The 17,607-nt window shown below is 37.8% G+C and overlaps 1 protein-coding gene across 1 annotated transcript in view; it reads right to left on the bottom strand.

Moving 5' to 3' along the window:
- The window catches only part of GABRB1 (gamma-aminobutyric acid type A receptor subunit beta1), a 458,587-nt gene that overhangs the window by 15,019 nt on the left and 425,961 nt on the right, over nt 1-17,607 (bottom strand). Inside the window, exons 6-7 of the mRNA XM_069105179.1 lie at nt 1,803-1,940; nt 1,535-1,687 (exon numbers count right to left, since the gene is read on the bottom strand). Coding sequence (XP_068961280.1) covers nt 1,535-1,687; nt 1,803-1,940 — 291 coding nt within the window. The remainder of the gene's footprint in view (nt 1-1,534; nt 1,688-1,802; nt 1,941-17,607) is intronic.

The raw sequence follows: 17,607 nt of genomic DNA, 5'->3' as shown, positions 1-17,607 counted from the left end.
GAAATTGTAAGGAACTTATTAAAGTTGAACTATTTACATTCCTACATGGAAAAATGATAATTGTAACTCATGAGACTTTTCTCAGTGTAAGGATAGTTGAACGGAATATATATGTATATATATATATATATGTATACATACATATAAATGTTTATATAAAAGGGTGCATGTGTGTATAAATACATATATGAGTGTGTGTGTATATGTGTGTACTTGTATAGACAGAGGGCACAGGATTAGTTGACTAGGAAGGGATGATATCTAAAAAATAAAATTAAGAGGTGAAAGAGGAATATAATGAGAGAAGGAGATAGAATAGGGTAAATTATCTCATATAAAAGAGGCCAGAAAAACTGTTACAATGGAAGAGAACAGGAAGGTAAAAGGGAATGGGTTAACTTTACTCTCATTGAATTTGGCTTAAGGAGGAAATAACATACAAGCTCAATTGGGTATCACTTTGTATCTGTACTAATTATTCTTTCTTGTTGTGTACATAGCCAGTAATGGGTCTGTAGCTATAACATATACATATATGCATGTACACACATTTAAAATATAAGTATGCATGATGTGGTAAATTATTTGCATACTTTCCTTACTCCTGAATTGTTCAATGTTTGGTAAAGTGCTACTGCCACTTGACCCTTTAAGCTTGATGTATTCAGCCAACATACATAAGCTATAGAGATGACAAATAGTCTAAGTGTGAAAGGATGCTCTCATTGTTTAGTCTTGTTCAGTAGCTTCAAAGGAAATTTAATATTTTAGCCCACTCAAAGAATGGGTACTGTATTTGTCCATGTGCATGAATTACTAAGTGTGATAGGAGAGCTGGGTCCAATGTAAAATAGCCAAGGAGACCCATGGATGCCAAAGATAGGTCAAGACCCACCAATGACAGCCTCATATCTTCTTACTTCCCAAGGCATTTAAACTTTGAATTATGGCTTCTTTACCCTCTGACCCTGTAACTACTCAGCTATACTATGATTAATTTCTGATTTTGTTCCCCAAGAAGGAAACCATTTTCTACTCATTTCTAATCACAGATCATTAATGTATTTGATGAATAGCCCTTGTCTTATCCTGGCATAATGAGCTCCACTTAAAGGAAATGGGAGACTGTGCAATTTACTCTGGCTAAAATTCTAAAAGATTATTTTTCAGACTACCAAAATGGGTGCCTTATAATGTTACTTGCAAATTCTGAATAGGGAAGAGGTTTTCCCCTCAAATTATTTTGAGAATGAAGCCAGGTAAATGTGCTCTAATGTGGCAAGTAGGAATAAAAGTGAAACATCATATTTAAAAAATAGATATCCTCCCAGAATCTGTATATAAACAACTGTTGAAAGTCTTTAAAAAGGTAATTTTTGTGTGATATTTCAGAAAATTATTTGAACTTAATAGCATTTAACTGAGATCTAGTCAGTGTACTATCTAGTATGCTGTATCTTTACACTTGCTACAATAGGTTCTTTGGTTTAAACTGGGAACACATTAACATTTTGCTAGTTTGGAAACACATTACCTAGTGCAACTCTGGCTGCAGATGCATCATAGTTGATCCAAAAAGATACCCAGGACAGAATTGTAATCAGTGTTGAAGGCATGTAAGTTTGCAAAATGAAGTAACCAATGTTTCTTTTCAGCCGAAAACTCAGTGACAACCGTGGATATGCCCCTGGATTTAAAAGAAAAAGAATCAGATTATGAACAGTTTTAGGCCATGTCCTGTCTTCTCATCACTCCTCTTCTCTCCCACTGCTTTTGCATTTGTTTGGTAGTGATGTTCTTACCTGTTGTGAATTCCACCTTCTTTGACACCATCTTGTAATCCACAATTGAAAACTGAGGCAGTTCAATATTGTTAACCCCTGATACTGCACTTTCTCCTCCATTCCAGTAAAATTCAATGTCATCAGTGGTATAACCATCTGAAACAAGAAACACAAGATTATCATCTAGAGATAAATTGCAGGTTGCCTAAAAGCCATACGTAGGGAAAAAATTCTTGAAACGAGGACTATTCCCAGATGGCAACTGGTAAGGAGGCAATACTCAAGATTCTGACTATTAATGGAGATTAAATTACATTAAAATGCCTTTGGGTAGAGATGATTTGAATTCCTGATAACTGGGGGGTGCCAGGGATAAGATTTCAGACTGTCTCTCCTTTGCCTTCCTGTCTTTGATTTTAAATCATGGAAAGGAGAAAAAAAGAAAAAGGATGAATTAAAACAATGACCAGTTTTTAAAAATTCGTATTTCAGAATCAAGACATTATTGCTGATTTACTGGCTTCTTTGTTCTAGGAGGAAGGGAGAGAAGAGGTCAATTTCTGTTTAGATCTAGTTTTAATATATTTAAGATACGAATGAAAATTTTATGAACTGAATTCCTTGGATAATTTCATATCCTAATCATTTAGGAATCATTTGATAAGAAAATAGTTAAATTAAGATGAAAAATTTATTTTTTAATTTTTGCTTTTTTAGAGGGGGAAAGGCAGGGCAATGGGGTTAAGTGACTTGCCCAAGGTCACATGGCTAGTATGTGTTAAGTGTCTGAGGCCGGATTTGAACTCAGGTCCTCCTGACTCCAGGTTGGTGTTCTATTCACTGCACCACCTAGCCACCCCAAATTAAGATTTTTAAAAGACATTGTTCTTAGGTATTCAATGCAGGAGGTCCGTCAATCAATCCTTTTTCTTAGTTTTAAGTGTTTATGGATAGCTCTTTTTCCCTTTTTATATTCTCATTGATAATTTAAGTATATGGCAAACATAATTCAATTCAATAAACACCAAGTACCTATGATGTACAACAGTATGATAGTAACTCATTAAAACAATGAATGAATATATTTAAGATGTAATATAAATATTTAAACATTGGAGGTTAACCAGAGGAATTTGTTAATCAACTTGATGAATTATAGGGCAACAAGTCTGATTTCATCTATCCATAAATGTTTTGGAGATGCCCATTTGACCCATTTGCAACTTGGTATGGATTAGCTGGGAATACATTTACTGGTTTGGTTTGGTACAGAAGGATGAGACTATGAAACAAGGGTTAGTTGCAGAGTTGGCCTGTCTTTACTCCTTCTCCCCACCATCCCCATCCCCCAGGGAGCCTGAGAGAGCAGCAGGCCTAGGAATAGATATGGGTAGGGTGAGAAGCTTTCTCCTCTCCCCTCTTTCCCTCCAATAATGGCTGCTTTGGAGCAGAGAGCACATGGGGTTTTTGCATATTCTTATCTATGTGGACAGACAGGATAGTTGCTGGACCTTGAATTCTTGGACACTGAGGACCTGGACCCAACCCTGGAGATGTAGTGAGAGACATTTGGCAGTTGCATATGGTCCCAGGATAAGTGAATCCAGGAGTGAGAGTTTCTAAATCCCAGCCTTTTAGGCAAAAAATAGGGAGTATATTGGTAGGGCTAATCTTAGGCTACCTTTCTAGATCATAGGTTCTAGATTTCTGAAATCCAACCTTCTAGGGGGAATTCTAGAAATTACTAGTCTCGGGCTTGCCTTTCCCTAGCAATGCTAAAAAATTTAAAAATTCTAGGGAGAAAAGAGAGATATTGAGCAGCACCATCATTTTGGAAAACCAATCTCTCTCTCCTTTTCCCTCTCTCTTTCCCTCCCTCTTCCCCAGAATGCCCTTCCCCATTCTTATCCTAACAAACATACGTAGCTTGAGGAGAAGTAAGAGGATGAGTCCACAAAATGGGGAAGAGAAGTATTACCACGATTTATTTGGTTAGTGCAGGTCTGGTTGTCTTTGTAGCCACTGCAAGTTTATTTTCCTCTTTGAGATAAATATGTCCAAACCCTCAGTTTAATACTATAAAGTTGGATGCCTACATGCCATCAGAATAAGGGGTGATTGTCTGTGGAATAACCATCAGTTTGTTACCCTTCTATGGGAGGGTGAATCTGGTGAATTGAACAGACCCTGGGGAAAGATGGTGACTCACTGGAGAAAGAAGGGGAATCCTATCAATAGTTTATGGGCTACTATGAGTCCTTTTTGTTGTTTTTATATTTTCTGTTAGTTGGATTAAAAGGCTTGCCATCAGTTGTGAGCAGGAGCAGGTATGCTGGTAAATGTTTAGCTTGTTCACAAAATAAATAAATAAACAAACAATCAAATTTGTTAATAATAAAAAATTATTTTTTATAATAATAATGATATCTTTATTAATAAATAAATAATAATATAATAATAAATGAACAAATGAATGAATGAATAAATAAATGAATAAAAATATATGCATAACATTACGATTTTTTCCCATTATTAACATTTTCTTCATCATTTCCTTGAGCTTAGACAATCGATGAAACAATAGATCAAGCCCCAATTGTCCCATTTGACAATGTTTGAGGTATAAATGCTCATCCTGAAAATTTAGCAATCAGCCAGTGGTTTAATTGGCTCCAGCACAACCTTGGCTGTGAGTCATGGAACACTGTTGTCTCTGAAGAGCTGAAATTGAGGCTCACCCAAGTGCAGTGTGGATTGTTGCCTGGTGGATCTGAGGAGGCTGCAACACATTGCAAATAAGAAATTTTGAAGTAGGCTAATGTATGTCATAATAGAAATATGGGTAAAAATGGTGAGCTAATTATGTAGACAGGGCAAGGGTTAACTAATAGACAGCCCATGGGTTCCACTAATATCCCTGTGATGTTAAGAGAAAGCAAGTAAAGGTCATAGGATGTGACTGTCATGTTGGCTATTACAAATACCTAAATGAACTACAAAGGACCTATCAAGGAAGATGCTATCTACATCCAGAGTAAGTGATAAATAGAAGTACATATAGAATGCTATCACACACATACACACACACACTTGCATCTAATGGTAGCCATCTCTAGGGTGGGGGGAAGGGAGGGAAGAAAAAAGAAAAAAAACAAAGTTACATGACAACTTTATTATATATTTAAAAGGAATAGCGAGTTATACATAATAGATTTGCAGTTTCATGGGCTATCACTTTTCCTCCCCCCTATTCTACTATGTTATGGAAATGCATTTTTGTTTCTTAAGTTTAGAATAAAACACATTTTCAAAAGAAGCTGGATCTACTTAAGTAGGGCCATGACACAGAGAAAAGCCTTATATGGAAGATTTGGGTCTCTTGGTTTAGATGAAGCCAAGTCATGGGTGATTGGATGAAGCTGTCATGGGTGACTAGATGAAGGGGAATTAAGTTGAACTCCCCTTTTCTGGATGTTTCTGAAATGCAGAATGAGAGAAGAACTTTTTTCAGGAACATGGTTACATGACCGACAGGTATCCAGTGGAAGACCAGTAACAGACAGTATTCTTGGTAATGATTTTAAAGAGTATAAAGGAAGAGAGAGGAATCCTGTGAATAGGAATTCGTTGTCTATCCCTTGTACCTACCATAGGGCCTAGCTCAAAGGGGCTAAATAAATGCTTGTTAATTGATTGATTTATAAGAATTCACTCAACTTTTCAAGTCTCTTAATAAGAGAAGATTTAAGTGAAAAAAGAGCTGACCAGCAGAGTCAAATAGAGACACATCCTCCCACCCCTACCCTTTCCCTTACCACCAGTTCTCAGAAAGAGACTATTTCACATGCAAAGATAGAGACTCACAGGTATTCCCCGTCCTCTCTTTTGCTGGTAGTTTGCCTACCAACCTTCCTTTCTTCTGATCTATAATGATGTTCCTTGATGGCTCCCTCACTCCTCTGGTCCCCAAAGCCCCACCTTCTTGACACGAGTCCTTGACTTCACTTCCTATTTGCTGCCTATTTTGCCCCAGTTTCTAATCTCTTAATTTCTGATTCCATCCTGTTAAACGAGTCCTTGTTGCTGTATCACATGATGCTTTTACTAGGGTGGTGGTGATCCTGGTGGAAATCCTTACCCCGAATTGAATGCTAAGTAAAGTTAATTGGACCACAGTGGTTGATCAGGAAGAGCCCATGTTCTCTCTCCTGACAATATGCAAAAGTGAGAGATGCAATGGGGTTCAATGAGCTATGGCAACTCGAATAGCTGCTGGTAGCTTAAATATTAATTCTAGACTTGCTGTGTAAGTAAGGCAGTGAGCTATACATTCAAATTGTTTTGGGAGACAAAGAAGAGTTCAAACCCTAAGGGACAGAGCAGGGAATACTGAGACTTGAGAGGCAACAGTGGTGTACAGCTGAGGCTAGTATGGGGGAACAAGGAACTCACACCTCTTTGTCACTCCTGAACTCAACACTTAAAGAAGAGTATATACTGTGAAGAGTATAATCTTATAATAAATCTAATAATAAACAAACAAACAAATAAATAATAAAATCTATTATGTGAAAAGCCCTCCCGTGCAGGGCACTGGGAGAAATACAAAGGGTAAATAAAACACAGTCCCTACCCTCATGGAGCTTATAGTCTATTAGGGGAGGTTGGTCACATAAAAACTTTGGTGCACACTTGCCATTTTATTAGTATTTTCACTGTGGAAATTCCTCCCATGAATAGAGATAAGTGACTTTTCTGTAGCTTAGGATCATAACATGATCGATTTAGAGCTAGAAGGCATTGAAGTGGTATAATCCAACCTCCCAATTTTACAGACGAGAAAACCAAGGCTTTGAAAAGTTAAATAACTTACTCATGGTCACATAGGTAGTAAGGGGTAGAGTTAGGATTCAAAACCACATCCTCTAACCCCAAGTCCAGGGGCTTTAGAGATTTCCTTGGGACTGTGAGAGGTTAACTGATTTGCCCATGATCAGATAGCTAATATATGTAAAAGGAAGGGCTCAAAATCAGGTCTTCCTGACTCCAGCCAGTCCTCTCTCCATTACATCACACTGCTGCTCATGACTAGTGCACAATAATAAGTGTTTAAGGGTGGTTTACAAAAAGTACTAAGATCTGTGTTTGATTAGAGTATAGAGTACAAAGAAGAAAGTCATGTGTGGCAGAGCTGAAAAGGTAAAATGGCAGCAGATGGCAAAGAGCCTCGAATGCCAGGCAAATGAGTTTGAATATTATGCAGCAGTGTTTTAAGTAGCATCATGATCAGAGATGGGTTTAAGGAAAGCTAATCTGGCAGCAGTTTGAGGACTTGATTGGAAAAGAGAGCAGTAGGAAGGCCCATTAGGAAGCTATGGCAGCAGTCCAGGTGAGTTATAATTAAGGCCTATATTACAGTAGTGGCAGGGGCAATAAGGAGGGAAGGAATGCTTAAATGCTGAGGCAGTTAAAGATCTTTATGTGGCTAGCAATTATTGGAGATCTTAATAGTCTTCAAGCACTTTTGGAGCCAGTGGTCTTGGTCTTTATCTCCAGGTTCATTTGTATTTTGCTTAACTAAGAACCATTGGGCTTAATGTTTGAGGTGCTGAGATAATTATGGCTGTTTTGATCCAAAGAATACCAACTCAATTTAAGATAGGGTACTAAATTCTCATGTGAATGCTAAGAAAGAATAGAGACCCAGAAACACTATTATTCAAAGGTTGTAGGGGAATAACTCCTCAGAAAGTTAGCATCAATTTACACACACCTAAACAACCTATTTACCAAAGGTTTTCCTTTACAAATGAATGACTTCAAACAGTGTCTGAAAGCCCAAACACACAGATATTAAAACTTTTGTTTCCTTAGCAACAGTAAGTACGCAGAAGCCCTCAAAACTTCCTTGGAGACTCTTGGGATATCTTAGCAGTTCAAAAGTAAGAAGAAAACAGATTTGAAGTCAATGGATTGTGATGGTTTGAACCAGCACAAATGCAGAAGTATCTAAATTATTAGTGCTGCCATTTGCTATCTGAAACACTGTCAGTTTGTAACTGGACATAAAGACTGCTCCTTATCCGTGTCTTCTAAGCCCCAGTTGGTTTAAATTTGGGCTGAAAAGGGTTTTGGGTAGCCTAGTGGGACTCTCTGGTTAAACTGGCCTGCTAGCTGCTTCCCATACAGTGTTGACATCTCCCACTTCCACACCTAAGTACAGATGATTCTTCCCTATTTGGGATGCAATCACCTCCTACCATCCTAGCTTTCTTCCAAGCACAGTTGTGGCACCTTCCACATGTGGTTTTTGGGCTGGGAGGATGGGAAGGTTCATTTCTGTTCTCTCCCACTTGAAATTACTTTGTGGATGGTTGTAAGTTACATTTGTGTATTAGGACCTGGGTTCAAATCACTCTTTAGATGCTTATTAACTGTGTGACCCCTGAGCAAATCACTTAATCTTTAGCTCCCACTTTCTCAACAATAAGATTGAAATAACAATAGCACCAGTCTCACAGGATTGTAGTGAGGAACAAATGAAATAAAATACGTAAACTGCTTTGTAATACTTAGGTCACTATACAAATGTTAATTGTCATTATTATAGGTCATATTGCTCCTTCCCAGTAGGATATAAACTCTTAGAGGGAAAATAATGTTTTGTTTGTATATCCCCGGTGCCTAATAAGATACCTTGCATAGAGTTGGTACTTATTCAATGCATGTTGAATTACTTTTCTGATGAATTTATGGAAATGAGTAATTTTCAGGTACCTGAACAGACATTTTTGATGACTGGTCTTTTCAATAAATCAGTCAACAATTATTTATAAATTTCCTAATATGTGACAAGCACTGTGGTAGGGTATACAAAGATAAAAAAGAAATAATCCATGCATTCAAATAGTCTATATTCTATAATCTAAAATGTTTTTAAAATCCCCACTTAAATAGTGACTTTTTTTTGATCCAATAGAACATAGCAATTAGCATCTTTTCACTCCTCCTAACCCTCACATAGGATAGGAACATCTGGGGCCATGGGTTTATCAATAAAACTAAAAGTTACTATCATTTTAGAGACCATTCCAGTTGTAGAATTCTTAGATACTTCTCAATTTGGCACCTGTGCATCAGGAAGTAGGAAAGTTAGCCTGAACATCATTTCTTGATCCTTTTAGTATCTTTTGTCAAACTCTTAAATGACCCTCACAGACTACATTGCCATCTGCCCTCTCTATTCTCCTATTATCTAAGGTAAACATTAAATACATTGTGGAATAAATTAGACTATAAAGGTACAAATGGTCTGTGGGGCCAGAAACATGTTAATTCTTTTACAAAGGCACCAAAGGATACGTTATAGGAGATGGTGGTTGTTTTATCTGATATTAACACAGAAAGGTTAGGATGGCATTCCAAATATGCTTAGTTTCTTTTGTTAAATTGATGTGGCCTTTACAGATTAAAATCTATGCTCTTATAAAGCTATCATACAGAAATTTAGACAGACCATTATTAACCCAAGTGAGAGAAAGCCTTAGGCAGGAGATATCACTCTGTTTAGCTGATAGCAGCTCTCACAGAACCTTAGAATTAGAAAATTCTCAGAAATCATCTTGTCCAGGGGTAGGGAAACTGTGACCTTCTAAGCCTTTGGGTGCAGCCTTTTGACTGAGTCCAAGTTTTACAAAATAAATCCTTTTATTAAGGGGATTTATTCTGTGAAGTTTGGATTCAGTCAAAAGGTCACACTTGAGGACCTAGAGGGACACATGTGGCGCTTGAGGCTGCAGTTTCCCTACCCCTGATCTAGTCCAACCCAGGTAAGGCTGAATCCCCTCTGTAAGGGCCATTCACTTGAAGATTTCCAGGGAAGAGGTACCCACTCCCTCCTGAGGCAGCCCAATTCACTCTTGAAGAACTCATATGCTTTGGAAGGTCTTGTTTGTATAAGGGGTGAGATTGATCTCTCTGTAGCTTCTATGCTTTGCTTCTGGTTGCCTTCCAGGGTCAAATAGATGGAGTCTAATCCCTAAGACGGCCCTTCACATACTTCAAGATAACTATTTTGTTCACCTAAGGCTTCTCTTTAGCAGGTTAAAATATCACTGATCCAATGCCCATATGACAAGGTTTCTAGTTCCCTTTTCACCCTGGATATACATTTGGTGAGGTAAAAACAGTGTAGTTATAGAGGCCAAGGTTCAAACCCTGACTCTGTGGGACCATTGGGGCTATCCTCCTGAGGTTCACTTTTATTATATAGAGGTGAAATAGAGGTAATGATACAAATCCTGCTTGTCTCAGGGCTGTTGTGAAGAAAGCAGCTTGTTTACAAAAGATGAGTGGAATTAGTAGAGTAGTGGAATACAGTTAAAACAATGCTGGATATAGAATCTGGGTTTAGAGAATCTGGGTTCAAATCTCAGTTATGCTGCTCTTTACCTTTGTGACCTCAAGTGAGTCGTTTTGCCTCTCTAAGATATTAGATTCTCCCTCTGTTAAAAATAAAGGTGGGAGGCAGCTAGGGACGGTTAGGTGGCACAGTGAATAGAGCACCTGCCCTGGAGTCAGGAAGACCTGAGTTCAAATTTGGCCTCAGACACTTAACACTTACTAGCTGTGTGACCTTGGGCAAGTCACTTAACCCCAATTGCCCTGCCTTCCCCCCTCCAAAAAGCAAAAAAAAAAAAAAAAGGTTGGGGGGGTATGAATTGATGGCTTCTGTAGTCCTTTCCCTATTTCTCCCTATTAGATTGTAAACTCCTTGGGGGCAAGTACTGTCTTTTACCTGTTTTTCTTAGCATATTGCCCGGCACATAGTAGGTACTTAATAACTGTTTATTGATTGATTAAATATATACAAATGATTATTATCCCTAAAATGCTATGCCCAGAACTGCAAAAAATACTCCAGATGTGATCTGACCAGGACAAAGCACAGTGTATCACCTCCTTAAGCACAGTGTATCACCTCCTTAATTGGGCACTATGTTTCACTTAATGCAGTCCAAGATTACGTGAGCTATTTTTGTTGCAACATCATACTGTTGACTCATATTGGGCTTGTAGTTCACTAAAACCCTAAACTATTTCTTACTTGTTCAGTCACTCCCTGAGCAACGTCATTGGCATTCCATTCAATCTTTTCACTCTCTCAGTTCCAACCATAGTTCAGACCCCGACCACTTTTCATCAATTTTATTGCAAAAGCCCCCTAGTGGGTCCCCCTGCCTCTCTTACCACTCCAATCCATCCCGTGCATGGCTGACAAAGTAATCTTCCTTAAGCACAGATCTGACCAGGTGACTCCCCTACTCAGCCAAATCCATGGGCTTCCTATTGCCTCTAGGTCAGATAACATATTAACTCCTCTTTTACTTATTTATTTTTAACTCATCTTTTTAACCCTTAAAGCACAACACAATTTCTCCAACTTCACAGGACCTCACTCCCTCTTGGGCACTCTATCATCAGGCTAAATTGTCCTCCTTTGGGTTCCTCACATAGGACATTTCCTATCTCTTGGCCTTGGCTGTTTCACATGCTTGAATGAACTCCCTACTTACCTCTACCTATAAGAGTCCCTTTGTCCTTTTAGGTACAGTTCAAGTGCCATCTTCTAGAAGCGTTAAGTGGCATAGTGGAGAGAGGTCTGGACCTGGACCCAGGAATTCAGCCTCAGATACTTACTAGCTGTGTGACCTTGAACAAGTCACTTAAGCCTCAGTTTCCTCAACTGTAAAATGTGAATAACAGCACAAACTTACCGTGGTTGTTGTGAGGATCAAATGAGATGTGTAAAGCACATCATAGGTGCTTAATGCTTATTTCCTTTTTTCTTCCTCCCTTCTTTTCCCCCTTCTTTTCTTCCTCCTTCCCTCTTTTCTTTCTTTTCTTCCTCCATTCCACTTTCTTTCCCTCCCTTCTTTTCTCCTTCCCTTTCTCCTTTCATTCCTTCTTTTCTTCCTCCCTTCTTTTCCCCCTTCTTTTCTTCCTCCTTCCCTCTTTTCTTCATTTTCTTCCTCCATCCCATTTTCTTTCCCTCCCTTCTTTTCTCCTTTCATTCCTTCTTTTCTTCCTTCCTTTTCTCCTTCCTTCCACATAAAGCCTTTCCTGATCCCCCTCAACTCCCAGTGCTCTTCCTCCCAGACTATTTTGTAGTTAACTACTTTGTATATGTTTATATTTATTAACTTTATGTTTATGGTGTATATATTTTTATGCATACTTGTTGCCTCTTCTATTAGATTGTAAACTTACTGCAGGTAAGAATTGTTTCTTTCTTTGTGCTTGTATCATCGGTGCCTAGGACAGTGCCTGATACATAGTAGGTGTTACACAAGGTGTTCCCATTTTGAGACATAGCTTAAAATTGCACCAATACTTTTAAGATACTCTGTATTTGCCGAATGAATTCCCCTTCTCCCACCTTCATGTTCCTTGTGAAGTTGACTTATTAACCAAAAGGATGGGCTTGATTTGACACATTTTCTGAATTTTCCCATCCCTCCATCCTGGAACCACTAATTCTACCCTACACCTCAGGTTGGAACTGTAGTTCTCAACACTAGCTATTAAATATATCTGGTGTCACTAGAGAAAAGCTGATTCCCTCACTTATCATGGCCTGCATATGGATGAATTCCAATTTCATGGAGAAAAGTTGGGATTTTTTGAAAGGAGTTTAATTAGAAACCCAAAAGGTAGGAGAACCAGGAAAACAAAAAGAAGATGCAAAATCATGCAAATGGACAGGTTTGTAGATTACAATTTATGATCTGAAGGTAACTAAAATATAGGTAGGGACTTGAGCTGGTTGAGGCTGATGGTAGCAGCTAGGTAGTACTGTTAATGAAAGGGGTTCTGGGTGTAAAGTCAGAAAAAAAGGAATTAAAATACTTCTCTCTCTATATATGCTTGCTGAGTAAGAAAATCCTCCTGTTTCCTCATCTATAAAATGAGAGGGTTGAATGTGATGGTCTCTAAGATTCTTTCTAGTTCTAAATTTATCATTCTATGATCCAGGATTCCTGACCATATTACTATTCCTAGACTCAACCCTATTTCAATCAATTAATCAATCAATCAATCAACAAGCATTTTGAAAGTGCCTACTATAAGCCAGGCAATATTTTGGACACTGGTGATACAATGACAAGTTTGAAACAATCCCTGCCTTTAAGAAAATTACATGCTACTACTGAGAGGATACATGTACATAGATATAGATAAGCTTGAATAAAATAAAAATAAGGTGATTTTGTGGGAGTAGGTAGGCAACAGTAGCTAAGAGGATCAAGAAAAGACTTCAGATAGTATTTGAGCTGAGCTTTGAAGAAAACTAGGCATAAGAGGCAGAGGTGAGAGAATGCATTTAAGGCATGAAGGACAGTTGGTACCAAGGCACAGAGAAGGGATTACTTTTGTATTTTAGGAACAGAAAGAAGATCAGTTTAGCTAGACAACATAATGTGTTGTTGTGGGTCAGTAGTTTTTAGTCGTGTCCCACTCCTTGTAACCCCATTGGGGGCTTTCTTGGCAGAGTTACCAGACTTGTTTTCCATTCCCTTCTCCAACTCATTTTACAGATGAGAAACTGAGGCAAATAGGGTAAGTGAGTTGCCCAGGGTCACACAAGTTGGATTTGAGCTCAAGCCTTCCTAACTCCATAACTGGCATTCTATTTGCTGCACCACCTAGTTGCTCACACAATGTGTAGAGTACATAAAATGATGTGATGAGGTTAGAAAGGTAGGTTGGAGTCAGCCAGTAAAGGGCTATAGATGCCGAACAGAGGAGTCTATAGTTGATCATAGAGGTAATAAGGGAGCAACTGTAGTTTATTGAGCAGGGAAGTGAAAGGTCAGATTTGTGTTTCATTATTAGCACTGAGGCATTTGTGTAGAGGAAGGATTGGATAAAGAGAAAGACTGGGTATAGAGAAACATATTAAGAAGTTATTGCAATAGCCCAAATGAGAGGTGATGAGGTCCCGAACTGGAGTGGTTGCTACGAGTAGAAAAAAGAGGACCAATGGGAGATTGTTATGGTGGTGATTCTATAGGATTTGGCAACTGACCAGATATGTGAAATGAGTGAGAAATTGAGGGGACCTCTGAGGTTGTGAACAGTTGTGAAGACAATGAGTTCTATTTGGGGCTTCTTTGAGAAGCTTGACCTAAATCACTAGTCCATTCTCTCCTCCCCTCCACCCAACTCTTACTTCTATTGTTTTTTAGGGTAGGGCTTGGGCTTGGAAATAGAAGCAGTAAACAAGTAGTTATTAGTTTAATGGGGCATCTCACCTTTCAATAAAGCACCTTCATATTTTTCTAGAGCAAAAGCAGCAAAGATGGAAATTGTGAGGTACCTGGCATCTTCTCTTTAGCACAGGGTAAAGTTTGACCCTCACTTCATTCATTCATTCATTCATTCATTCATTCATTCATTCATTCATTCATTCATTCAGAATACATTTTTTTCTGTAGTCTACTCTGTGTTGAGGTCTACATAGATGAATAAAGCATTTTTCTTAGTTTAAAAGGAATTTACTGGGAATATGAAAACTTCATAGTTGTGTCCATATACAATGAGGTAGAGAGTTGAGGCAACTATCCAGATAATTCAAGTAGACATCATGCTTGAAAAAACAAACAAGCAAACAACACCTCAATTTTCTGGCCAATTTTAGCCAAAGTAGTAGCATACATTTTCAGCTTGAAATACAAGTTGGAATTACCTTAATGAAACGATATTATTCCCCTCCTCTAGACATTCCAAAGGGGACATTGCTTAATGTTTACTTTATTTTACTGTGGATGCATTGATACAATGGAAATGAGATGCATTTGGAATAAGGGAGCAAGGATTCAAATACATTACCTCCTGTGTGGCTATTGTTGTCACTGATCTGGGCTTTAGTTTCCTCATTTGTAAATGATGTAGTTGTACTAGAAGGTCTTTAAGTTCTCTTATAGCTCTAAATCTATGATCCTTTCATACCTGGAACATCTGCATGCTCTTTTTAGCAGATGTGATTCCAAACCTGAACGCTGAGGTTATTCTATAGCTATGAAACAAATGAGAGTGCTTGTTTTTTCTCATTAATTTTTCTCTTTGTTCAAGGATCATTTAAACTGGGAAATTCAAATTAATAAAGGAATAGATGACTTGCCAATAATGATAGCTATCCCAAGGGCACAAGAAAAAAATTTTAAAAGTTGCCTGACAATTTCATTTAGATTAGAATTAAATTTTGTAACAATAACTAAGATGACCTCTAGGGGGAGCTCGAGACCTTCTAGAGTTGCCTCATGCTCCTGAGTTGCCTACAAATTTGGAATCTAATTTGTTAGATTTTTAAAAAAACTTTTCTTGATGATTGTAGTTTTGGATCATTGGACATCATGAGGGCTTATCCTAAAGGTCATTCATGTTCAACTAATTTAGTACAGTGGCAATTATTATACTTCTCCAATCACCCAGATTGGGTTAAAAAAATTATTTACAAATATGATAGGTCATTGAAAAACTGTAAAGGATAACTTTAATACTTTCAAATGTTAAACATGGAAGCTTTTCACTGACATCATAGCCAGGATAATCTCATGTTTGTTTGGCTTGACCCATGACTTCACAACAATCAGATCAGTAATAAAGTATTTACTGAACTAGCACTTTCCATAATTGCTAATGTGATCATGTGATCATGATTATCCATCAGGCGACAATAAGCATTAGTGAATTAAGAAGCACTAGTTTATGTTGGGAATGCATTTATTTTTCCTATTGTTATCAAGATATCTATTTACCTGCCACATGACTTTGCAAATCAGTCTTTGTGTTTTTTAGCCTGGGAGCTATGAAGTTTGTGCCATATGTTGTGGCACTCAACATACAATATTTACCTAGAAAAGATGAACTGTTTTCTATCTTAGGAAGGACAAACACATTTTCCTCAAGTAAACAGCCTTTCTTGTCCCTTTAAATGCTCAGTGGTCCACTTTTTGTGGTAGAAAAAACTGGAAACAAAATGGGTCCACATTGATGGGAACTAAACAAAATGAGTTACACAAATGTAATATATTATGGCATAAGAAATGATGAAATTGAGGAATCCATAGAAACATGGGAAGACCTGTATGAAACATTGAAAAATGAAGAAAATAAAATAAAGAGAATAACATACCTAATGAGTAATGTAAATAACACTTAACTTCATCGTAGTGCACTATCTCAGTCTTAGAGAACTGATAAAGAGCTCAGAAGAGCTTCACTACTCAGGAGATGCAGAATGTGGCACACAGTGTCAGACACATTTATTCTATTTGGGTGGCTTGGCTTATGTCTTTGTTGTCACAATGAACAGTTCAGTGAGGGTAGCCAGAGGTTAAAGGAAATGACTGTTGTAAAGACAAAAAGGCAACAATAAAACTATATCTTAAAAAAGATTCTCAGCTGCTTTTAAATCTCCTATGTCATTTTGATGATTATTTCTTAGACCTAGTTTGCTAGCCTTAGCTATTGCGAGGCCATAACATTTTGTGGTTTTTGAACTATAATATTTATCTGGATGAGTTCTTACTTTCAAAATCCCCTAGAAAGGAAAGTTATAGAAATGATATTTCAATGATGATTGCATTTGCTTCTTATTTCCCAAATAGTAGATTGATGTCAAAGAGGTGATGACATTAAGAATGCTGGGACCACTAATATCTGTTTTTTATTTTAATGACTTTCTGCCTTTTGATAGAGGGAAAAAGAGGCAATATGGCTATTATTGGCTTTGCTGGAATAGATTTTTCATTCCATGTTATTTGGCAGAGTTATACTTATTAGACATGTGGCCTCTTGTCAACGCCTGATATGTTGAGGGTTCAGTTCTGAATTCTGAAGTACAAAGACAGGCAAAGATGAATTTGTCTTTAGAAACTGTCCAATAATGTGCATAGGCTTTGGAAAAGCAATTTAGTAAAATATAGTGTATTTTCTGGCCATTTCTCTACATCTCTACAAGGCAGAATACACAGATCTTTATTTCCTTTCTACAGATACTGAAGCTCAGGGCTACAAGACTTACTTGTGCTCTTCACACGGGGCTACCTGACCTTGGTGCTACAGGGTTTCTATCTGTGGAAAAGGGCCACTAATCTGTGCCACCTGACTCCTGGGGATACAGGAAGATTAGTGGTCATTTTGGAGGCAAGAAGTTATCCAAATGATCAGAATTATTACTGATGTATAGTGTGTTGTTTTCAATGCACAAGAAGTCAACCAAAGGGCCATCTCTAAAACATCTGGACTGATGATATGGGGAACGCATAATTATGTCCAGCTCTCCTTTTATGAAACACGAAATTGTACAGGAAATTTAGGTAAGAGGAGATATAGGATTATTCTATAGCTGTACATTTTTTGGGTTTGATTTCTTGACTATTTAAACTAATTCCACATGAATTACATACAACAGATATACATGTGTGTGTCTGTGTATGAGGGCATACAGAGAGGAAATAAGAAAGGTTTTATGCTAGCATATCTTAGAGGTTCAAATGCCATTTGGATAGACATTGAGAAACCTAGTGTGCTGGGATAGCAGTAGCTATGTTCTCCAGAGTTTTTGTTAGTGTACAAATAGCCCAAATGTTCTTATCAATCAATCTGTAAGCATTTATTAAACACCTACTATATTCCAGGTATGGTGCTGGGTTCTAGGAACACAACGATAAAAATGAAACAGTTAATGATAGGTCTATGGCTATATGCAGAGTAAAGCCCTATTTTCCTAAGGACTTACAATGGTAGCGATAGAAGG

Source organism: Petaurus breviceps, unplaced genomic scaffold, assembly GCF_028583685.1.
Source record: "Petaurus breviceps papuanus isolate PSGF00001 unplaced genomic scaffold, PetGlider_PUasm1.0 76, whole genome shotgun sequence".
Lineage (NCBI taxonomy): Eukaryota > Metazoa > Chordata > Mammalia > Diprotodontia > Petauridae > Petaurus > Petaurus breviceps.
The sequence above is the reverse complement of the archived record's forward strand: the minus strand, read 5'-3'. Positions and strand labels throughout refer to the sequence as shown.